The 24,992-nt window shown below is 41.7% G+C and overlaps 1 protein-coding gene across 1 annotated transcript in view; it reads right to left on the bottom strand.

Annotated features, from left to right (window-relative positions):
- Positions 1 to 11,765: 11,765 nt before the first annotated feature.
- The window catches only part of LOC137350641 (neuroplastin-like), an 83,993-nt gene continuing 70,766 nt past the window's right edge, over positions 11,766 to 24,992 (bottom strand). The window contains exons 6-8 of the mRNA XM_068015423.1: positions 18,414 to 18,438; positions 14,972 to 15,046; positions 11,766 to 12,649 (exon numbers count right to left, since the gene is read on the bottom strand). Coding sequence (XP_067871524.1) covers positions 14,986 to 15,046; positions 18,414 to 18,438 — 86 coding nt within the window. The 3' untranslated portion in view covers positions 11,766 to 12,649; positions 14,972 to 14,985. The remainder of the gene's footprint in view (positions 12,650 to 14,971; positions 15,047 to 18,413; positions 18,439 to 24,992) is intronic.

Genomic DNA, 24,992 nt, shown 5'->3' on the forward strand with positions numbered 1-24,992 from the left:
AAACAGACCATTCAGTCCAACTGCTCCATGCCGGTGTTTATGTCCCTCCAACCCCCCTCTTCATCTCAGCATATTCCTTTCTCCCTCATGTACCTATCCTGCTTCCCCTTAAATGCATCTATGCTATTCACCTCAAATACTCCTTGTGGTAGTGAGCTCCACATTCTACCCCCATCAAACCCTTTCAAAATCTTGAAGACCTCTATTAGGTCACGCCCTCAGCCTTCTTTTTTCTAGAGAAATGAGCCTCAGACTGTTCAATCTTTCCTGATAGAGGCAAGCTCTCAGATCTGGTATCATTCTTGTGTTATCATATTTGCACCTTCATCAGTGCCTCCAGATTCTTTTTGTAATATGGAGACTAGAACAGTGCACTGTACTCCAAGTGTGGTCTAACCAAGATTCGATACAAGTTTACAAAACAACTTGTATTTGTATAGCACCTTTAATCTAATAAAATATTTCAAGGCGCTTCACAGGGACGTTATAAAATAAAACTTTTCACTGAATCACATTAGGAGATATTAGGCCAGATGACCAAAAGCTTGGTCAAGGAGATAGGTTTCAAGGATTGTCTTCAAGGAGAAAAGCAAGGCAAAAAGGCGGAAAGATTTAGGGAAGAAACTCCAGAGCTTAGGGTCGAGGCAGCTGAAGGCATGGCCACCAATGATGGAACGATTAAAATCGGGGATGCTCAAGAGGCCAGAACACAGATATCTCGGAGGGTTGTGGGGCTGGAGGAGATTACAGGTATAGGGAAGGGAGAGGCCCTGGAGGGATTTTAAAACAAGGATGAGAATTTTAAAATCAAGATGCTACTTAACTGGGAGCCAATGTAGGTCAGGGAGCACAAGGGGATAGGTGAGCAGGACTTGGTACGAGTTAGGATATGGGCAACAGAATTTTAAATCAAGCTTATGGAAGGTAGAACATGGGAGGCTGGCCAAGAGAATAGTCAAGACCAGAGGTAGCAAAGGCATGAGTTAGTGTTTCGGTCGCGAATAAGCTGAAGCAGGGAAGGAATTGGGTGATATTGCGGAGATAGAAATTGGCAGTCTTAGTGATGGTGCAGATATGTGGTCGGAGGCTCATCTCGTGTTCAAATAAGACACCAAGATCGCGAACAGTCTAGTTTAGCCTCAGTTGCCAGGCAGAGGGATGGAGTCAGTGGCTGAGGAACAGAGTTTGTAACTGGGACCGCAGACAATGGCTTCGGTCTTCCCAATAGTTAATTGGAGAGAATTTCTGCTCATCCAGGACTGTTTAATGTAACATAACATCTCCACTTTTCAATTCCATCCCTCTGGAAATGAACCCCAGTGGTTGCAGTTATAAACCTTGCTGTTGCCATGACAGGGGTCAGCACATTCAGCACCAGACCTAGAGAATTGAGGCTATCGTATTCCAGTGACACTTGGTGAGATACCAGATGGATGCATTTATCCATTGAGCCATGAGGGGCAGCTGATGGTTCTTTAAGTGGAACATTGCCTCTTTCTGTATCAGATATAAACAAAAAGTGCTGGAAATACTCAGCAGGTCTGGCAGCATCTGCGGAGAGAGAAACAGAGTTGACATTCCGAGTTGGATACGACTCTTCTTCAGAACCAGTGATTTATTTAAGATTTCCAGCATCTGCAGCACTTTGCTTTTATTTTACTGTTTAATTCACCACCACTTCTCTTCCAGGAACACCCCACCTTGAAGAATTTCTGCTCTTCTCTCCGGCTAGATTTTCATTTGTCTCTTTTACTCTGTATCAGATATCTTGTCTCGTCACCTTAAACTCTTAAAATATCTGAAATCGTTGCCTTCTGAACTACCCTTCATCGTGTTGCAGAAATACTGTAAACATTTAACCGTGAAATGAGTTTAGGTTAACCTATCCCTTGCATTTGCTGTGAGCTGATTTCCCTGATTCTGGAGCAAATGCATCCCTGCTATGGATATCTCAAGGACTTTGGAGCAGGAGGAGGGAGTCAGTTGCTCCACTGACATATTAATTCACCTGAGCCGTGACAGTGGCAGGGGGAAATCAACTAAGGTTCCTGATCACTAGCTGATAATGCACATGAAGACAGGCTTAACAGCTCTCATTGCCTTTCACAACGTCAGAATGTCTCAAAGTGCTTTACAACCAATGAAGCACTTTTGAAGTGCAATCACTGTTGTAATGTAGGAAATGCAGCAGCTGAAGGAATTCAGCAAAACAGCGTTCACCACATGAGCCAGAAGTCTACTGACTGGGACAAGAAAGGAACCAACCATCATTCAGTAGAACACCAAAATAATATGGATGCTGCAAATCTGAAAATATAGCAGAAAAAGCTGGAAATATTCAGCATCTGTGGAGAGAGACAGAGTTAATGCTTTGTCAGACCTGAAATGTTAATTGTTTGGCTCGCCACAAATGCTGCCTGACCAGACAGTGTTCCCAGTATTTCTCTCTTTATTTCATCCAAAATCTAACCATATTCTACCCTTACTTGTAACATGTAAGCATGGCCTCTGACCATCCCTGCCCTATCCATTCCAGTTTGTTCACATTAATATGTTAGTCTCATTGTAATTTAATTAACCTCCACTAAATTGCTTGGGTATACACTTAAGTATACAGACCCAGCTTGTTGAGCCTATCTGGGTAACTATTTTAAACTCAAATCAATATTGTGGCTTCTGCATCTTTTCCAAAGCTTCAATATTCCCCATGTGAGGGAACCAAAACTGGACACAGAATTCTAAAGGAGGCCTTGCCAAGATCTTGTACAAGGACAAAATGGTGTGGTTTGTTTTGTAGTGAACCATCCTGTTTTCTTTAGACATGGCTGCATGGCATTGGTTGTGAAGCTCGAGTGATACACTGTAAAACCCAGACCTTTTTTCTTTCACGACCACCGGCTTCGATTCTGTTCCTTGTAGGTTGTTTGTGCAACACCACAATGACCAGGGTGGCACAGTGGTTAGCACTGCAGCCTCACAGCTCCAGCAACCTGGGTTCGGTTCTGGGTACTGCCTGTGTGGAGTTTGCAAGTTCTCCCTGTGACTGTGTGGGTTCCCTCTGGGTGCTTTGCTTTCCTCCCACATGCCAAAGACTTGTGGGTTGATAGGTAAATTGGCCATTGTAAAAAATTGCTCCTAGTGTAGGTAGGAGAATTGTGAAGATGTGTGAGGGGAAAAATAGGATTAGTATAAATGGGTGGTTGATGGTTAGCACAGACTCAGTTGACCAGAGGGTCTGTTTCAGTGCTGTATCTCTATGACCAGTTGCTACAGCAGCTTGGCCACAGACGCCAATGCTGAAAACAACAACTCACAGTATCACTTGGCAGCTTCAGGTGTGTCACTTGTGCCAGAATCCACCTCTCAAAGATTGGCCTTCACAGCCATCAGCAAAACTGCACCAAGAGAAGACACCCCACCTAAATGGATTGTTGGCTGTTTGTCCATGTTTTGTAGATGGAAGGATGCCAACCAAGGTATTTGTGCTTTTAAGCATTCGGTTTGCCCAGGTGCGTAGCACTACACATTTCGATGTTAAACATCATTTGCCAAGCATGGGAACCATTTGATTCCAACGTGAACAAGCAGCCCTGGAGTTCAGGGAGGGGAATGGAATTAGTGTCCTCAGTCTGTGTGGAAACTAAATTTTGGTCTTGAAAAATTGGGAAACGTTTTTGCCCATCCACAAATTGAGGTCAGGGCATCAGAGAGACATACAGAGGTGGCTGCGGATTTAAGGATATACATAACTCCAGACTTCACCTGCATAGGGAACCCCACACACTTCTGTGGTGCCAGATACAAGGGACATCACTGTCCTTTTAACATGGTGTGCAAGTCATTTTACCAATATAACTAAGGCAGATGATGATGATAAAGGCAATCACTTAGGCTGTTGTTTATTCTCTGTTATTCACTCTTCCTTTGTCTTGTGCTTTCTCTCCCTGTCCCTGTCATAAACTTTCCTCATTATGGTGCCTACCCGTTCTGCCCAAATCTTCTCATTTATTCTGTAAGTCCCTCCTTCCCCAAGCCTCCTCATTCTGTTGTGTATATCCCATGTTTTTTAAGCAACTCTTTACTGCTGCATTCAATGTCCATCTCTTCAATTTTGCTAAGGTTAAAGCTATGCAGCAAAGTGAGAAGGAACATATGCTGGATTGCAGGTGCGCGTAAAGCGAGGTTATTGGAACATGATCCACTGAGGGAGAAAGTGGACTGAGGAGCGACTGGCATATGGGACCAGGAAAAAGTAAGTGGTTGGGGCTGTGGTCAGAGTGTGGGTGGGATGAAGCCACAGAGTGTAAAGTGGTGGACCTGGGAATAAACATGCAGAATGGACTGCGAGTACACTAAGATCTGGGAACAAGTGGAATTGTGGCCTGGAGCCTGGAAAGTGTCTTGGGAGTGGCAGCACATAGGGAGAGGTTTGAAATCATAGGAACTCGAGAAAAGTGATAGGCCATTCAAGTCCCTCGAGTATGTTCATAAAATATTCAATTGATTCAGAATCCATAGCCATTTAGAGCAAGAGAAATCCAGTCTTCCACTATCCTTTATGTGAAAAAGTGTTTCTTGCTTTCACTCCTAAATGGCCTGGCTCCAATTTTAAGTTGGTGTCCGAGGAGGGGTCACTGACCCGAGGCTTTGACTCTGCTTCTCTTTCCACAGATGCTGCCAGACCTGCTGAGTGAATCCAGCATTTCTTGTTTTTGTTAAGTTGGTGTCCCCTTGTTCTGGATTTCCTCACTAGAGGAAATAGTTTCTCTGTATCTACCCTATTGAATCCCTTCATCATTTTAAATATCTTGATTAAATCATGACTCAAACCTCTAAAGGAAATATAAACCATGTTTATCCAACCTATCCTCATAATTTAACCCTTTAAGTACCAGTATCTTTTTGGTGAATCTGCATTGTACCTCTTCCGCAGCCTATATATTTTTCCTGAGGTGTGGCACCCAAAACTGAATGCAGCACTCCAGAAGGGGTCTGACCAAGGCTCCGCAGACCACACTTTTTTAAATTTTAACTTCCTTGAGATAAAGGCCAAATTTCCATTCATTTTTTTCGACCCCCTCCAATTCTGGTTTCTTGAGCATCCCCGATTTTAATTGCTCCACCATTGGCCGTGTCTTCACCTGCCAATGCCCTAAACTCTGGAACTCCCTCCCTAAATTGCTCCGCTTCTCCACCTCACTTTCCTTCTTTAAGATGCTTCTGAATACCTAACTTTGACCTGGCCTAAAATCTCCTTCTGTGGCTTGTTGTCAAATTTTGTTTGATAATACTGCTGTGAAGTGCTTCGGAACATACGACAACAAAGGTGCTATATAATTACACGCTGTTATTTTGTGATGTGTTTACATGGACATCTAAATCCCTTTGCTCCTGCACAGCTTCTGGTGTCTCACCATTAAGAACAAACTCAGAACTGCCTTTCCAAGATCTAAAGTGAATGACCTAACCTTCTGGAAGTACTCCTTGGGTAGGATGAGAGGCCTGGGAGCAGACGAGAGAGAAGGGGTTGATGCCAGCAAGTAGTTGGTGGGTTGGGAGGATTCAAGGGAAGTTTATAGACTAGGAGAACTCAGAAGATTGAAGATTTGGGAGTTGGGGAAGGGGTTAGGAACATAGGACTTGTGGAATAAAAAGCTCTGGAGGGCACCAAAGTATGGGACCAAAGGAATGGAGAAAATAGGCTGGAATGTGGTTAGGTGCCTCAGAAAGCCAGAGGTAGGAGGGCTGGCAATTCCAGGACACAGCCAGCTCAATGATGTCCCCAGTACTCAAACTTACCAGCCACAAATAGAGTAGGAGAGAGCTGGGAGAAGAAAAAAAGGAGGAACAATTGCTGTAAAGCAGAGTTGTAAACATTTTGTTGGCTTCATAGCCTGTACCATGGAGCCTGAAGGGCTCCATATAAAATTTAACCCATGTTGCTATTAAATAGCACCCATTTCAAGTTCTGGGTAGTTCTGATTTAAGATTTAGCTATCAATGAGACATCAGCTTTTGTGCCAAACCTTCAGGCCCACACAACTCAATCAGTACAATCCAGCAGATGAGTCAAAGTAGTTACATTGGTTTTGAGTGCTGGCATATGGATATTTCTGCTGCAGAGGACACAGCTGAGAGGGCTGTAAAGGTGTATTTAAATTGCTAAGAGGGCCAGAACATAGACAGTGTGATTGAGGTTGGGCACTGCATCTCTTGGAAATGATGAGAAGCAAACACAGCTCATTTTAAATCAAGGAAAATTCTGAAACCTGGGAATCCTAAATTAAGGATATTCTGTCAGAACTCTTTCCCCTCCCACTGCAACCACCCCCAGACCCAAACTCAAATAATGATACAGGCCTTGATACTGTTTTTCAGAACTAATTGAGCAACCACTTTTCATATAAACAATTTTACATTGTCAGAAGGTGTGAGGTTTAAGCAACAAGAGCCGAAATGCTCTGAGCAGTCAATCCGGCTGTCAATCCTAAGATTTCCTAGACGTTGCAGAGAGGTGGATGGGGGTAGCAGCAAACTTAGCCTGAGAGTCTCCAACTAACAGTGATGGATGTGGGAACGTACATAATTTAGGAATGCAAAACTTGAGTCAATCAAGGGATTTGCACAGAGGTAAAACATCTGAAGTGCAATACAAGAAACATTTGCTGCCAAATTACAGGGGTGTGTGTGTATTCTGCGATTCTATACACTTCAATGCCAGAAAGTACAAGTGTTCTGAAATCTTCAAACAAATAACTTTCTGATTGACATGACCACCCCTAAAGACCCAATTGGTGTTAAAATTAGACTTGCTTTAGAAACATAGAAAAATAGGAGGAGTAGGCCATTCGGCCCTTCCAGCCTGCTCCACCATTCAATACGATCATGGCCGATCAGCCAAACTCAGTACCCTGTTCCCGCTTTCTCCCCGCATCCCTTGTTCCCTTTAGCCCTAAGAACTATATCTAACTCTTTCTTGAATATATTTAATGATTGGGCCTCAACTGCTTTCTGTGTTAGAGAATTCCACAGGTTCACCAATCTCTGGGTGAAGATATCTCTCCTCATCTCAGTTCTAAATGGCTTACCCTTTATCCTTAGACTGTGACCCCCTGGTCCTGGACTCCACAGCCATCGGGAACATCCTTCTTGCAACTAGTCTGTCCAGTCCTGTTAGGATTTTCTATGATTCTATGAGATCCCCTCTCATTTTTCTAAACTCTAGCCAATACAAGCCTATTCGACCCAATCTCTCTTCATACATCAGTCCTGCCATCCCAGGAATCAGTCTGGTGAACCATCGCTGCACTCCTTCCATAGCAAGAACATCCTTCCTCAGATAAGACAGCCAAAACTGCACACACATTTCGGGGATAGTGACCATAACTCTAAGATTTAAGGTAGTTATGGAAAAGGACAACGATGGACCAAAAATAAGTGTACTGAATTGGGGGAAGGCCGATTTTAAGATGATAAACAGGATCTGGCCAAAGTGGACGGGGAGCAGCTACTTGTAGGAAAGTCGACATCAGATCAGTGGGAGTCATTCAAAGAGGAAATAGTGAGAGTTCAGAGCCATCATGTACCCATTAAGGTAAAGGGTAGGACCAACAAGTCCATGAAACCCTGGATGTCAAGGGATATAGAGGATTGGATCAGGAAAGAAAAGGCTTATGGCAGATTCAGAGTGCTGAAAACAGTGGAGGCACTAGAGGAGTATAGAAAGTGTGGGGGGGGGGGGGGGTACTTAAAAAAGTAATTAGGAGAGCGAAGAGAGGACATGAAAAAACACTGGCTGGCAAGATAAAGGAAAATCTTAAGGCGTTTTATAAGTATATTAAGGGCAAGAAGATAACCAGGGAAAGAGTAGGGCCCATTAGGGACCAAAGTGGCAATGTGTGTGTGGAGCCGGAGGACATAGGTGAGGTTTTAAATGATTACTTTTCATCTGTGTTCACTATGGAGAAGGACAATGTAGGTGTAGAGATCAGGGAGGGGGATTGTGATATACTTGAACATATTAGCATTGAAAAGGAGGAAGTATTAGCTGTTGTAGCAGGCTTAAAAGTGGATAAATCCCCAGGCCCAGATGAAATGTATCCCAGGCTGTTGTGAGGGAAGGGAAGAGATTGCAGGCGCTCTGACACAAATTGTCAAATCCTCTCTGGCCACAGGAGAGGTACCAGAGGATTGGAGGACAGCGAATGTGGTACCATTATTTAGGAAGGGTAGCAGGGATAAACCAGGTAATTACAGGCCGGTGAGTCTAACATCAGTGGTTGGGAAACTATTGGAAAAAATTCTGAGGGACAGGATTAATCTCCACTTGGAGAGGCAGGGATTTATCAGGGATAGTCAGCATGGCTTCGTCAGGGGGAGATCATGTCTGACTAACTTGATTGAATGTTTTTGAGGCAGTGACGAAATGTGTAGATGAGTGCAAAGCAGATGATGTAGTCGATATGGACTTCAGTAATGCTTTTGATAAGGTCCTGCATGAAAGATTGATTAAGAAGGTAAGAGCCCATGGGATCCAAGACAATTTGGCAAATTGGATCCAAAATTGGCTTTGTGGCAAGAGGCAGAGGGTAATGGTTGACGGTTGTTTTTGCCAGTGGAGGCCTGTGACCAGTGATGTACCGCAGGGATTGGTGCTAGGACCTTTGCTGTTTGTAGTGTACATTAATGATTTAGACATGAATATAGGAGGTATGATCAGTAAGTTCGCAGATGACATGAAAATTGGTGGTGTCGTAAATAGTGAGGAGGAAAGCCTTAGATTACAGGACGATATAGATGGGCTGGTAAGATGGGCAGAGCAGTGGCAAATGGAATTTAATCCTAAGTGAGGTGATGCACTTTGGGACGATCAACAAGGCAAGGGAATATATAATGGATGGTAGACCCTAGGAAGTATAGAGGGTCAGAGGGACCTTGGTGTACTTGTCCATAGATCACTGAAGGCAGCAGCACAGGTAGATAAGGTGGTTAGGAAAGCATATGGGATACTTGCCTTTATTAGCCGAGGCATAGAATATAACAGCTAGTTAGGCCACAGCTGGAATACTGTGTACAGTTCTGGGCACCACACTATAGGAAGGATGTGATTGCACTGGAGAGGGTGTAGAGGAGATTCACCAGGATGTTGCCTGGGTTGGAGCATTTCAGCTATGAAAAGAGACTGAAAAGGCTAGGGTTGTCTTCCTTAGAGCAGAGAAGGCTTAGGGGAGATATAATTGAGGTGTACAAAATTATGAGGGGCATTGATAGGTTAGATAGGAAGAAACTTTTTCCCTTAGCAGAGGGGTCAATAAGCTGGGGGCATTGATTTAAGGTAAGGTGCAGGAGGTTTAGAGTGGATTTGAGGAAAAAAAATTTCACCCAGAGGGTGGTTGGAATCTGGAACGCACTGCCTGAAGAGGTGGCAGAGGCAGGAACCCTCAACATTTCAGAAGTATTTAGATGAGCACTTGAAACGCCATAGCATACAAAGTTATGGGCCAAGTGCTGGAAAATGGAATTAGAATAGTTAGGTGCTTGATGGCCAGCATAGACACGATGGGCCAAAGGGCCTATTTTTGTGTATAACTCTATGAAAATACTCAAGGTGTGGTCTCACCAAGGCCTTGCATAATTTCAGCAAGACATCCTTGCTCCTGTACTCAAATCCTCTCACTATGAAGGCCAACATATCATTTGCCTTTTCTGCCTGCTGCACCTACATGCTTACTTTCAGCAAAAGGTGTACAAGGACACCCAGGTCTAGTTGCACCTCCCCCTTCCCAATCTATCACCATTCAGATAATAATCTGCCTTCCTGTTTTTGCCACCAAAGTGGATAACCTCTCATTTATCCACATTTTGCAGGACCTACCATGAATTTGCCCACTCAACCTGTCCAAATCACACTGGAGCTTCTCTGCATCCTCCTCACAGCTCACACTCGCACCCAGCTTTGTGTCATCTGCAAACTCGGATATGTTACATTTAATTCCCTCACCTATATCATTAATATATATTGTGAATACTGGGGTATCCCACTAGTTACTGCCTGCCACTCGAAAAAAGGCCCATTTATTCCTACTCTTTGTTTCCTGTCCTGTCTCTATCCACATCAGCACCTTACCCCCAATCCCCTGTGCTTTAATTTTAGCCTTCAACTTAGAAAGGGTGCAGAGGAGATTTACCAGAATGACACCAGGGATGAGGGACTTGAATTATGTAGAGACTGGAGAAGCAGGGATTGTTCTGCTTAGAGGAAAGAAGATGAAAACAAAATTTAATAGAGGTATTCATAATCATGAAGGGTTTGATAGTTTTTCATTGACTGTTCCACTGGCAGAGGATCAGTAACCAGATGACACAGATTTCAAAGAATTGGCAAAAGAAAGGGGTGTGCTGAGGAGATTTTTTTTTTTTTAAATGCAATCTGTTGTGATCTGGGATGCACTGCTTGAAAAGGTGGTGGAAGTAAATTCAATAATAGCTTTCAAAAGAAACTGGATAAATGTGGAGGCGATAAAATGTGCAGGGCGACGGGGAAGAGTTGGACTAATTGGACAGCTCATTCAAAGAGCTGGCAGAGTGGGCTGGAACGATCCCCTTCTGTACTGTATTATTTTATGATTAAAAAAGATAAACAAGTTATGATTCAAAATCAATTAAGGACCACTGCGTCAATTAGATATTTTGCAGCAAAGCTTCTTGGTAGATTGCTAAAAATTGGCTTTTTTTAAAATGAAGTGTGACAATTTTCACATAGAATGACATCCTAGATTCACTATGTACTGTACTAGCAAACCTAATATGGTGCTCATTACATTTTACTTTCATTACTCTATTTGTTATATGTTTCAGCCTCTTTGCGTGAAACCTAGTTCTCTATATCCTGTGACTGTTTTCACATGCTCTAATACCCAGATAGAATTTATAGCTCAACTTCAATAACGAATGAAAAATCTATTTTAGATTCTTCAGCCCTCATGGGATACTCTTACTCTTCAGAAGGCAGAGTAACAAAAGTCACTGTTGTAATGTGGGGAAATGTGGCAACCAATTTTCACTAGGCAAGGCCCCACAGTGATAAGTGACCAGATCATCTGTTTTAGTGATGTTGGTTGAGGGATTCCAGGGAAAACTTTCCTGCTCTTCTTTGAATAGTGCCACGGGATCTTTTATGTCCACCTTTTAATACCAGAGAGGGCTGACGGATCCTCGGTTTCGCAGGTCATCTGATGGACAGCATTTCCGATAGTGCAGCACTCCCTCAGCATTGCACTACAGTGTCACCCTAGGTTATGTGCCCACGTCTCTGGGGTGGGGCTAGAACCCACAATTTTCTGTCTCAGAAGCGAGAGTGCTACCAATTGAACAAGGAGGAAAGACCCAAAATGGTGACTCTCTGAAGATTTTATGATGTGCCACTCTATTTCCCCTAGACAGGCAGCATTTGAACACAAAGTACTTGAGCCTTCCTTACCTTTAAGGTCATGATCGGGTGGTTGGATCAAATCAAGAGACTAATTTTAGCCTTAGGATGATGATATTTGGTAATGCTTTTAGGTCATTGTGACCACTTCATAATAAGGCAATTTGTTACCTTGGATACTATGAAGGTTAGGGTACACTGAAATGCCAGCTGTGGTACTGGCTAGTTATAAAACAGCATTATAGTGAATACCCAAGGATCCTTTTTCCGTTTCTTAAAGGAAACACCACGCATTCAAATGTGATGTCCTCATTTTTTCCCCTCAACAAATCTCAAATAACGTTCAATGTCATTCTTTATTTTTTAAAATCACAGTGGGTCAACATACTGTACATGGAGTTAGATTAATGATAATAACCACAGGTAAATGTGCAATCTCATGCATTTACACACCACAATTATTATTGAAAGGAAAAAACACAACATTACAGCTCTGTGTCCAAACAAAACATAGGGCAAATTTCTGACCAGTAAAAGAAAAAGAAGAAACTGATAATAAATTGCTCCTTCAAGCTTGCATAGGATACTATCATGCCATAATATGTAAAAATGTGACATCAGGAACAGGCTTACGAAATGGCATTCAGTGGAAGAGCTAGATATTTTAGCATTACCCTCTACCAGATCAGTGCAATAGGATATACTTTATTTCTTTATATGTTCTGATTTACCTGGCACTAAAATCTGTAATATATACAAATTCATAAACACCATTTGAGTGACAGTTTTATTAGCAGGTATTCAGGGACAGAATGAAAGGACTCATGGAGTTAGAGTGCCACATGATGAACCATATATAAATGAGCATACCAGGAATAATAAACACTGCATGCATGATTTGTCCACAGGAACTGAATCACAGGGTAAAGGGTAAGGATCGAGGGAAAAACAAAATTCAAACATCAATAAATAGCACATTAAGCGCCCAAAGTACACCCTATCAATTTGAAATAATCAGAATTAAATTTGCAAAGCGATCTTCTTAATACTTTATTCTTTAGGAGAGATTGGATAAGGCAAAACATGCTTCACAGTCATCTTATTCCTGCTTAGACACCAGGGAAGTTAAAACCCATCCCATTCAGACCAACATAATTGCAAGGGTCCTTGACTGAAACCCAGGCCATCTGATAATGACATGTTCTTCAGAAATCCAAAGTTCTGTTAAGATTAAAAAAAAAACAATTATTCTTTTGAAAGTGTACCACAGTGAATTTACCATGACTTTGCACAGTCAACAGAAACTTACTGGTTTAAAATTTCAAAAAAAATCTATGTCATTACAAGCATAAGGCAAGCTTTCAAATCTGGGCAAGATCTGAGACCAGACTATTTTAGCAAATAGTTAGAAGTACAGGTGCTTTTGTCAGTAACAAAAAAAACTAATATGTATTTGAACATTCATATATAAACATGTCACAACTGTCTGGACCCCACATTCGGGCAGATTGTATATTCTGGGAACAATGGAATGGAATTCATTGCAATGAGGCTATCAGTGGCCAACACTTTAAATTCGTAATACACTTGTAAATCACCAGTGGCGGATTTACGTTACAATTTGCTGGAAATGTAAATGGCATATGCTACAGCAAACATAGGTGATCAGGATTGGCACAACAATGGATAGTTAAGGGATCATCTTGATTTGATTGCTGAGGAATTTCACTCTAATTTGTCTATTTATACTGCACAGCTAATTACTAAGATAGAAACTGGGATAAATATTGCTGCAAGAATAGTTCTTCCGGAACTATTTGGGCAGCACAATGGTGCAGTGGTTAGCACCACAGCCTCACAGCTCCAGCGACCCAGGTTCAGTTCTGGGTACTGCCTGTGCAGACTTTGCAAGTTCTCCCTGTGTCTGCGTGGGTTTCCGCCGGGTGCTCCGGTTTCCTCCCACAGCCAAAGACTTGCAGGTTGATAGGTAAATTGGCCATTGTAAATCGCCCCTAGTGTAGGTAGGTGGTAGGAGAATGGTGGGGATGTGGTAGAGAATATGGGGTTAATGTAGGATTATAATCAATGGGTGGTTGTTGGTCGGCACAGACTCGGTGGGCCGAAGGGAGTGTTTCAGTGCTGTATCTCTAAAAATAAAATAAATAAACTCTGCACGGCATCACGAGGCTATGGCTGGGAGCTGTGGATTTTACGAGTGCTGAACATCATCTGTGATTGACATCAGAAAGCAATTTCAGAAGTAATGCAGAAAACTGTCACCCAGAGGACAAGTTCTGCATTTCAAGGATTACTTGACTTTTTTTGATTTCAGTTTTTAAGCAATGCAGGTATGAACATTCGCATTTGCAAGACATTAAACCTTCCAAAAAGTGGGCTCTGCTTTGATCATTCCGATTAAGTAAATTTAGATAGCAACTGTATGATGCTCAGTTGCGATGTGCCTCTTTTAAACGCATCCAGTTACGATTCCTACATTCTCATCCCACCAGCAACAGGCAGTGGTGATCTCAGTGGCTTTAATTCAGCAAACTCCACCTCACACCTTATCGATGGGCGCCACATTTGGAATGCCACAATTTTGGGCAGCTTATCATCACAATCTAAATTGATGGCTTGGATTCGGACTCAGAGCAAGCTGGAACATGAGGAGAATTGGTGGAAGGAGCTTTCATTTGAAGAAAAGATGACCAAGAAGGGTCATGATCCAGCTCTTCCAAATGCTGAAAGGAATTGATAATTAAGACATCAGCAGGTTATTCAAGGAATAGCTGCCTGCGAACTAGTCTTAAGTGGACTAGAGATTGGGAAACAGTTCTCAAGGTGCAATAGGTACATAGAACAGCCACTAACCAAAATCATTTAACTTTGTTAGTTAATTTGATCAAATAATGGCTTTTACAATGATATAATTCTTATGTTGCAGCAAATAAGACATTATCTGTGGAATGCAAGTGGTTACAGTAAATTAATGAAAACTCCATTGTTGAAGTTAGCATTCTTGTTTCACTTCTGAAAGAGGCCTAGAGAAATATCAGAGATTTATAGTCTTGGAACTCGTGATGCAATTAAAAGAATTATGGGGGAAACCCAAGGGTTGTGCAACTTACACACTGTCACTTTTGGACCAAAAAGCCTGCTCTCATTCCACACTTTCTGTTTGAGAATTCTTAAGTGTTTGTTTGCTTTAAATCTGTTGCTGTTTTCACTTTCCATGTGTGCCAACAGTTGCCTCAGCAGTCAAATACTTCCACACCATGAAATGTGAAGGTTTAAAACAGTCATGTAGCAAACTGCATTAATTCAAGCAAGCTAAAAAAAGATTGGCTGACAATAATAAAACGGGCTCTTTTTCTTGACATTGGCATGGACTGACAAATGGCAACAGAATGCTGAATTCTTTTCTAAGTGATTGGAAAGCAAAGGTAATGTATGCAGTTTGCTCTCTGAAACATTAAGCCCAACAAATGTGCAATAATGCCAGGCATAAAATCATGAAGAAAATTTGAGACAAATGGAACTTACCTGACAACCAAGGTTTAGTTGGTGTTCCTCTGACGCAAGTTCTTATCCTTATGATTATTTGTGGAATTGGTTTTCCTGTTTGAAATTACACAAAAAAAATCCTGCAAGTTAACAGCTACTTAAGGTACTTATATTGAACGCAGACTTGATGTGAAATAATCTAACATTGCAGAATAAAAATAAATGGAGATCTTAAATCAAACAAGTTTATTTAATCCATTGTTCTTGAGCATTTTGAGAAAAAGATTTCAGCTTCCCATAGCACGCCCCAATTCACCGGCCCAAAAGTACAGGTGGGTATTTTGATGGAGCAGAGACATTTTGCTGAGACGGGACTGTTGAACTTGTAAAAGTCAGCAATACAACCACTCTACCACACATAACCAGAGCAAACCTAGGGGAGCTCAGAACTTCAACAAGCTAAGTATTATTAATGTACATCTTAGTAATTGGTCATTTACAATTAACTGTCCAAATTTTACTTATTTTCATCTAAACATCTAGTTAACAGAGTAGGCATAAATGGGTAATTTTCTGGTTGGCAAGGTGTAACGAGTGGTGTGCCACAGGGATGTGTACTGGGGCCTTGTATATAATTTATATAAATGACTTAGATGAAGGGACTTAAGGTATGGTTGCTAAATTTGCTAATAGGTAGGAAAGTAACTTGTGAAGGGGATATAAGGGGGCTACAAAGGGATACAGATAGGTTAAGTGAGTGGGCAAAGACCTAGCAAATGGAGTATAAAGTGGGAAATTGAGAAATTGTCCACTTTGGCAGGAAGAAATAATAAAAGCATATAATCTAAATGGTGAGAGATTGCCGAGCTCGGAGATGCAGAGGGATCTGGGTGTCCTAGTGCATGAATCACAAAAGATAAAGCACATAATTAGGAAAGCTAATAGAATGTTATCATTTATTGTGAGGGGAATTGAAAGTAATTAGGTTATGCTTCAGCTATACAGGGCATTGGTGAGACCACATCTGCAGTACTGGTCTCCTTATTTAAGGAAGGATGTAAATGCGTTGGATGCAGTACAGAGAAGGATTACTAGACTAATACCTGTAATGGCGGGCTGTCTTATGAGGAAAGACTGGGTAGGCTAGGCTTGTATCCGCTGGAATTAAGAGTAAGAGGCAACTTGAATGAAACATAAAAGATCCTGAGGGATCTTGAGAGGTGGATGTGGAAAGGATGTTTCCCCTTGTGGGAGGATCTAGAACTAGGGTCACTGTTTAAAAATAAGGGTCGCCCATTTAAGACAGATGAGGAGAAATTTTTTCTCAGAGGGAAGTGAGTCTTTGGAATTTGCTTCCTCAAAAGTCAGTAGAAGCAAAGTCTTTGAATATTTTTAAGGCAGATGTAGATAGATTCTTGATAATGGGTGGAAGGTTATCAGGGTAGGTGGAAATGTGGAGTAATCAGTTCAGCCATGAGCTTATTGAATGGCGGAGCAGGCTCGAAGGGCCGACTGGCCTACTCCTGTTCCTAATTCGTATGTTCGTATGTAAAGATTTCAGATGATTAATGATTGGGAAATGCTGAATCTTTTAGACTTTAAGTTAATAACTGGCACAAGATGTATTTTTTTCCTTTCCCAACTGAAGCAGTAGGCAATCTGCAGCCAGGCCTCCATTGCTCATTGTGCCATAGCCCAAGGGCAACTCTTACTCCACTGTTTCTAACCACCCCCATTCCCCATCAATGTGATGCACGGCCTCTGCTCCACACCTTACCACAGCAGTTCCTCGAGATCAGGCAACTATACTCACTGCTGCCACCCATTCTCCAGGGTGCTTCACCATCACACTATCCTGCACTAATCGTATTAGAACAGCGGTGAAATTTAAAATCAGCCACTGCAACTCTAGAGAATCCCAGATACAAAATGGAATAGCTAACATTTATGCATGTGTCAATATTGTACATTGGACAACGCCAATGGAACTGGATATGGGCCAGGCTAGCCTACAGGTTACTACTATTACATTTAAAAACCCATTTTAAATGATATTAATTATCGGCAAATTGGCTGCAACATAGAGCTATGCTAACATTCAAATTGCCCCCAATACACTATGACCACTACTAGCCTGCCAATACCAACAGTGTACAGTAGGAGGTTGACTGGAGCCACAAACATAGTGAAAAGCAACTAGCCCAAAGCAGTGCTTCAAATACATAGTCAGTCTTTGGCAATAAGCCAGTCAGTGCAATGTAAAGAAAAGGAATTCATTGTTCACTATATGGCAGGATTGTGTGGTACCAAGTGCAGGCAGACTAGACTCTAAATTGTACTTTTATTATTCAAAAAAGGGAACAATTCATTTATTCTCCCCAAAGCCAATTTAGGTAAGAAAATTTTGTTCATTTATTTGTTGGTTGGATTTTCACCCACTTTCGAGAAAAAGATAATCCTATGTATGTGCAAGAATAATAGAAGCTAATTGGCCTCATAGAATTATCTTATAGAGCTAGAGTACTACAGGGTTGTTGGTTAAAACACACTGTACAAAGACACACTGATGTACCAGACAGGCTTTTAACAGTGGCGACAGGGGCAGGGGATAGCGGGCGTGAGAAAGGAATATCAATTGCTGAATGGACTCTGTGTAAATGGATTCTACTGCAATGAAGATCAGAAGAGCCAAGACATCAAAGGCACGCATGACAAACAGTTAACAGCTAACCTTAACCCTCATGATAGCGGCTGTATCAACAGCATATACACGTTTGTCCTACAGTATGAAAGCTAGAAAAAAAACATTGGAGCTCCTGGGAACTTTTGATCAAATCTTACTGAAGCTAGCATAAACAGTTAAGATGGTAGACTTCGAATCTCCTAAAGTGTGCGAGTATGATTGGTATCTCTCTCTCATACACTGCATGTAAGAAGTTGTGTTTTATTATCTAATTGACTTGTGTAATAAAGAGTGTTAACCAGATGTTTTCAATGTATCCTAGCCCTTGAACTTGCATTAGAGGTAAAGGATATATGACAATATCCTATCATATCTCCAATAAAATGTGACAATCCTATATAAACTCAACAGAATGGACAGTAAGAAAACTGTTAAAAACACAGCATAATTTTGGGCAGCATAGTATATATATCCAGCTCAGACTGATGGAGTAGTTAACCACTTGCCAACCTGGTACTTGTATTGGTCCTTTGGGGACTGAGATTGAACAATTTCAACTCAGTACCTCGTGGACATGGGCCCTCAAAATAAAACGGTCTTCAATTTGGCACTGAACTGGCAACCTCAGTCAGGGTGGCAGTTGAAGTGCAGTGTTGAGGCAGGGTAGAGGAAGGTTTACTCCACTTCTAACCCATGCTAAACCTGACCTGCAAGTGCTCAGTGCAGTTTGTTCTGCAAATCAACAAGTCATTTTGAGGAGTACAAAATTTAAAATATATGTATTAATGCCATACTCACATTGGTCCAGAAACTGGCTCGTCATCTGCCTCCGTTGGATAGTCAGATCGTGAAGGGGAAAGGGGAAGAGAAAAGGATAAAGGAAAAAGACATTAGACATTAGTACCAGACATAATGGTAAATGTGCTAGCACCAGTTGACTTGACTTTGTCTGTTCATAGATATACTTCAACGATGTAATTGCTCATGGAGTTAGTCTCTAAATCATTACATTCAAATGGCAAAAAATGTTATTACATGGTTGGTTAACATTTTGAGGCTTGTCATGAAATACTGCAACTATAGTGGACAGATTGTGCAAGTTACATGTTCATCTTGTCCCCAAGTTCCAGTGGTTCACTCTCATAGACCAATGAGAAGACGTAAACCAACATCTGATTGTGGAATCCTGCTCAATGTTCTTTTTCCTGGTTTTTGTTGACCTGAACAAACATGTGTTTTAATTGCAGGAGGTAAAACTGACAGGCAGAGCAAGAGTCTTGTAATACGTTCAAATCAAGACTTGGTACCTGGTTGCCACTAGACTAAAAACAGCCTCAAATTTATACTTAGTGACCAGAGGAGAAAACTAGCCTCATATATATTTAACTGAATGGGATTCATTTTTTTTTTTAAATGCTTACAGAAAGTTTGCAGCACCATAAAATTGCACTTTGCAAGAAAAAGGACTGGGACGGATGGATCATATACATTCAAGCAAGGGACATGTTTTGTAGCAATAATTCTACTCAACTGTCGTAGCAGATAAAGGACAAAAAGGGGCAGTAAAGCATACTTTATGGAATTGAGTAATAATATATATATATATATATATAATTATACGAAATATTAAGACAACATAAAAGGAGTGTAAATATACCCGAATATAAAAGCAAAATACTGATGCTGGAAATCTGAATTAAAAACGTGCTGGAAATACTCAGCAGGTCAGGCAGCATCTGTGGAGAGAGAAGCAGAGTTAACGTTTCATGTCTGTGACCTTTCATCACTGTTCTGATGAAAGGTCACAGACCTGAAACATTAATTCTGCTTCGCTCTCCACAGATGCAGCCTGGTCCGAGTATTTCCAGCACTTTCTTGTTTTTATTATTGTAAACATACCCTATGTGGGAATAAGGGCTCACATTACCAGAGTCCTTCAAGATTTAAGGTTTTGAGCAAGAGATGCAGGGTGCTGCAAGGAAGAACTTTTTTTTTTTTGCACAGCAAGTGGTAATGACCAGGAACACACTGCCTGTGTGGGGGTGGAAGCGGATACAACGAATGATTTCAAAAGGAAATTGGATGTGCACTTGAGGGAAATAAACTTGCAGGGCTATGGGGATAGAGCTGGGGAATGGGACTGATTGGATTGCTCGACAGAGAGCAGACAGGGACTCAATGGGCCTAAAGACCTCCTTCTGTGCAGTAATGACTAAAACCAGGGCTGTCTGCAGGATCGGCACACAATAAGCTAAAACTGCCTTCTGCTGAGCATGGGACGCATTATGTAAGTAGGCCTAGGGCAAGAATGTCTTCTCAAATAAGGGGCTGATGGGTGAGTGAATTTCACACATTCCAGGCTGGATTTTGTGCTGGAGGCAGGGCTCACGGCGCCTGGCCAAAATGGCTGGGGGAACCTTGCCTCTGCCTTTTTTTTGTGCCCCCCACCTCTGAAACGATCCTCCAGTCTTTTTGATTCAAACTTTTATAAGGTAGGGTCCCCGTCCCTTTAAAGATGGGGATCCTGCCTCCAAGAGCTGCTGGCCAATCAGAGGGCTGGTAGCTCAGCAGTAATGGCAGCACCACCGGGAGCGGTGACCACTGCCAGTACTGCAGAGGCCTTGAAACCAGACCCAGCACCGGAACCCTGGAACAGAAGCAGCTGAGGCAGGGTTGCCAGGGCCAGTCCTGAAGGCCCTGGCGGTGGTTTGGGGGGGGGGTGGTTAATGTGGGAGTGGTCGTTCAGTTCAGGGGCAGGGGGATTCGGGGGATAAAGTTGTTCCCAGTGGGGGTCCCCCATGGGCCAGGAATCCCCCCACACAAAGCCCAGAGGGAGAGTGGAGGCCCTCACTTAAGGGCCTCAATTGGCCTATCCCAGCCCTGGAAAGGTCACTGGGCGAGGGGCCCTCCACCCTGACCACCACCCATCACGATACTCTGTGCCTCCCGCCTCAGGGCAGGACGGGGAGGCCGTAAAATCCATGTCTGTAATGGTCTGGAATACATTAATTTGGTTGCTTGTGTTTATGGTACAGTGATGGGAAGAGTTTGAGGCGACAATAAACCATGGAGTTTAACCATGGTAGCAGAATGCTTAGAAGAGATTAAGAGTTTAGAGCATTTTGTTGGCTCCATGCTGTTATTATACTGTCACTTGCATATACCTTTGACGTACTACAATTTAGTGACAGTATGTAATGCAGGTAGAGATCAAAGCTAGAATTAGTATAAGACGTGTAGTGAACCACTACACGCTGTACTCAATTCTGAATTTGTTCAGGTGCGTCACTTTGTGATTCCAGTATGAGAGGTATGATGTCTCTATAAAGACTTGAGCACATATAGTGGATCATGTAGTATGGAATCTCAATAAAGACCTGATCATCCATTGTTATGACTGCATATGTTTGCATTGATGTTTAAAGTAACTAGATGAACTAGAAAAAGAAAGCAGTCCAACACCTAGAACTTGGTTTATGAACATATTGCAATACTTAGCCGATTTTTATTGATTTAAAAAAAAAATGCAATGGCTGGTTGATGAGGAGAAATTACTTCTCTCGAAAGGTCGTGAGTCTGTGGAATTCACTACCCCAGAGTGCGGTGGATGCCGGGACATTGATTAAATTTGAGGAGATGGACAGATTTTTAATTAGTAAAGGTTTGAAGGGTTATGGAGAACGGGCAGGAAAGTGGAGTTGAGGCTGAGATGAGATCAGCCATGATCGTATTGATTGGCGAAGCAGGCTCAAATGGCTGAATTGCCTACTCCTAGTTCTTATGTTCTTACAGTGGTACAGATTTCATTTCTATTTTTCCAAAATGGTAATGAAAAGATATATGATTTCTAGGTGTCTTCATTTTTTCAAATTTGATGTATACCCTCTGCTGCTGGCAATCCTGTTCTTCCAAAATATGCCCATGTAGTAATTCAAATACACTTAGGGAAGAGAAAAAAGTCTGTGCTGTTATCCTTCAAAAACTCTGGCTTCAATAACTGATCAGTACAACTTGAAGTGGCAAAGAGGTTTTTTAAAAAACTGACATTTGACAAAGAACCATTGCTAATGGGCAGCCCAAATTTCTTTTAACCCAAGAAACAATGGGCCATTAACTGGTTAGGCAACAAAGACCTATAAGTTTTATTTTTGGACAAGCCCTGTATTGTGTCCACTAGGTTAAGCAGGATCCCACAAGGTGTCTGGTATACATGAAGCAAGTATGGAGATTTATCGCAACGCAGCCACCTGACAGCACGCACCAGGACTAATGGCAACATTTCCAGGGCCGTGAAAGTGCCATTACTCCGTCTGTACCTTGAGGCATGGAGAGAAAGCCACCATCAGCGCACAAGTGACTGGGAAGACCAAAAAAAGTCAAACCACAAACCAACAGTCGCGAAACACCAGCAACACACCAGTGGTCACAGGTCTCAGTCACTGGTAAGGACGCATTTGTAAAACAGTGTACAAAGAAAACTAAGACCAGTCAGACAACCAGACGTCAGTGTCGCAGAAGATAGTGAAAATATATACACAGTTTATGTATATCAAGAGACGCATCAGGAATTGAAACAAGTACACAGAGAGTATAGAGTTTCTTCCCTCTACCACCTGCTGCTTAACCCCAGAGTTTGCTTAAGTAGATTCTAAATTAACAGTGAACTATATGACTTTTGATAGGACACTGTGACCAGGCAATTTTCTGTATCAGGATGTTCATGGCAGATTAAAATGCAGTTTAGATCACCTGGGAAAACTGATTTACTGGTACAATTCCACTAATTTTTGGTTGTTTCAAAGTCTGATGTAGTATTTAAGCAAACCTAATTCCAGCCCTGGGGGAAGAAGTCAGAGTGTACAGTACACTCCTTTTAACTCAGCAGGCAAGCAAAATTCACAAGTTAAAAAAGAGTCAAGGAGCAAAGTGGCACAGTGGTTAGCACCGCAGGCTCACAGCTCCAGCGACCCGGGTTCAATTCTGGGTACTGCCTGTGTGGAGTTTGCAAGTTCTCCCTGTGTCTGCGTGGGTTTCCTCCGGGTGCTTCGGTTTCCTCCCACAAGCCAAAAGACTTGCAGGTTGGTAGGTAAATTGGCCATTGCAAATTGTCCCTAGTATAGGTAGGTGGTAGGGAAATATAGGGACAGGTGGGGATGTGGTAGGAATATGGGATTAGTGTAGGATGAGTATAAATGGATGGTAGATGGTCGGCACAGACTCGGTGGGCCGAAGGGCCTCTTTCAGTGCTGTATCGCTAAACTAAACTAAACAAAGAATGTGCTTAATTAGTTTATTCTTAGTCTAAGCTCAAGTCTTAAACAAAAACTGCTACCAACCTAACCTCCCAACAAATGCAGAGTTGCAGACTGGATCTTAAAAGGAGAATAACCTTTAAGGAATATTGTTCAAGTCAAGTGCACCCAGTTTTCAAAACCACTTTACAATGGGGAAGCTTCTGTATATTCAGCTAATATATGTTCAGACTGTGCCATAGCAGAGAAAAGTTCATCTATTGAAAGATTCCATTAAAATAAATTTAATATTTGCATGGACACTGTATTAAGGTACATAAACTTAAATCAATCCAAATTAAGTCAAGATATTGTTCCAATCAAGGAAAACATACACACATTAATTAAAAATGTTTGCACACTATACTTCCCCTAAATCCCAACATCTTGTATTAGTTATGGATTAAATATTCCTGCTGTGACTGACCAAAAAGATATAATTTCAGGCCTTTTTGAATACTCCATTTCTAAAGTAAATACAAATAAGCAAAAGAAACACTTACTAAGTGAGTTTCATTCAAAGGGCCAAACTATTTTGGGTGATGGACAAGACTGACATATAGAGAAAACCTGCTTACATAAAAGAACCTCACCATATTTTGTAGGAAATCCCAACTTTCAAAATATAACTGAGCACAAAGTCAGAGATATTATCATTCCTCCCATCCCAATGCAAAATATGCTTGCAAGCATCTTCCACAGAGATATGCCTGCATCAGGAAGAAATCACTCTGGGGTATAGACCAAAGTGAAAATTGGGATCTATGATCCAGTAAGAATTGCTAACTGTGGGAAGGCCAAGTGGAATGCAGAAAAGAAAAACCCAAGAGAATTTTTAGTCCAATACTGCACTGGCTAGAATGGTTCCAGATCGCTCACCCATATCATCCCTGTTGACGTATCTTTGCTTGAATACTTATGTTGAGATCAGTTCAATATTTACACTTGGCCATCTGCCGTGGGACATGCAAGTCCATCAATAACCCTGATACAGACTGTGGCTTGGCAAGGGTCCTCATCATAAGTCATACAGTTCTAGAAAAAAGACAGCTAGTTCAAACCTAAACAGAATCTGAGCTTGCTGGCCAAGAGTTCTGGCCAACTCCTGTAACATCCCCAGTACAGAAACAGAACAGACTGAACCCAAAAACTCAAACGCAGTTAAAAAAAAAAACAGAACTACAAATCCAGAAATGGGCAGCAGGAAAAACTAAATGGAGGATACGAAAAAAGTTGTGAACATGGATGAGGACTTGGAAAAAAGTTTCAACATCATGAACTGATGCACTTCAGACTTGAAGCTGAGAAAAACAAATTCGAGCATGCAATTCTCTCACTTACCACCAGTTTTAGGGTATGATGCAATTGAGAGGGAAAGAAAAGAAGTCACAATAACCGACAAATATCAATATAAACCATAGTTCTAACCTAGTATTTTAGTTTGAAGGGGTCTTTGTGGAGATCTTCTGACCCTGCAGAAATGCACACTAGGAAAATGGCCTGTACATCTAATGAGATAACTGTATAATTTGGAGCATTTAGAAAATTGGATATAGCCTGCATCTTGCCAAGGGAGCAGGGGCTGGGGGAGGGGGGGCAGCACAGGGGGGTGTGTGTGTAATTTTGTCTTACTTTCTAGAATACATGGGCTTATTTATGTGTGCATGTTTCAAAGCCATAACCTGATTTCATTTTTTTGCATTCAATTATGCTGTGATCCAGATGGCTTTGAGCTTCGTTGAAGACTCAGAGACTAAAAAGACCAGCTCAGAAAAAAATGAAGTGTGCCTGTCCTGGCCAAACAGAAGAAAATATAAATGTGTGAATTCTTCAATGAACTCTTAATGGGTATGCACCTAAATCATGCCATATATTTGGAGCTATATAAAAAAAAATTTCCCCTTCACCTTCCAAAAACAATGCACCTCAAAACCAAAAAATGATATTTGAAGACGCTCATCAAGTAGAAGTAATTTAATTTGTGGGTCAAATCAATTTTACAAAAATTAGTCATGGATTTCATGTGCTTCAAATCAATTGTGAAAAACATTAAAGCACGTTGGGCACCTGCAGTAAAAACAGAAAA

This window comes from Heterodontus francisci, chromosome 35 (assembly GCF_036365525.1).
Source record: "Heterodontus francisci isolate sHetFra1 chromosome 35, sHetFra1.hap1, whole genome shotgun sequence".
Lineage (NCBI taxonomy): Eukaryota > Metazoa > Chordata > Chondrichthyes > Heterodontiformes > Heterodontidae > Heterodontus > Heterodontus francisci.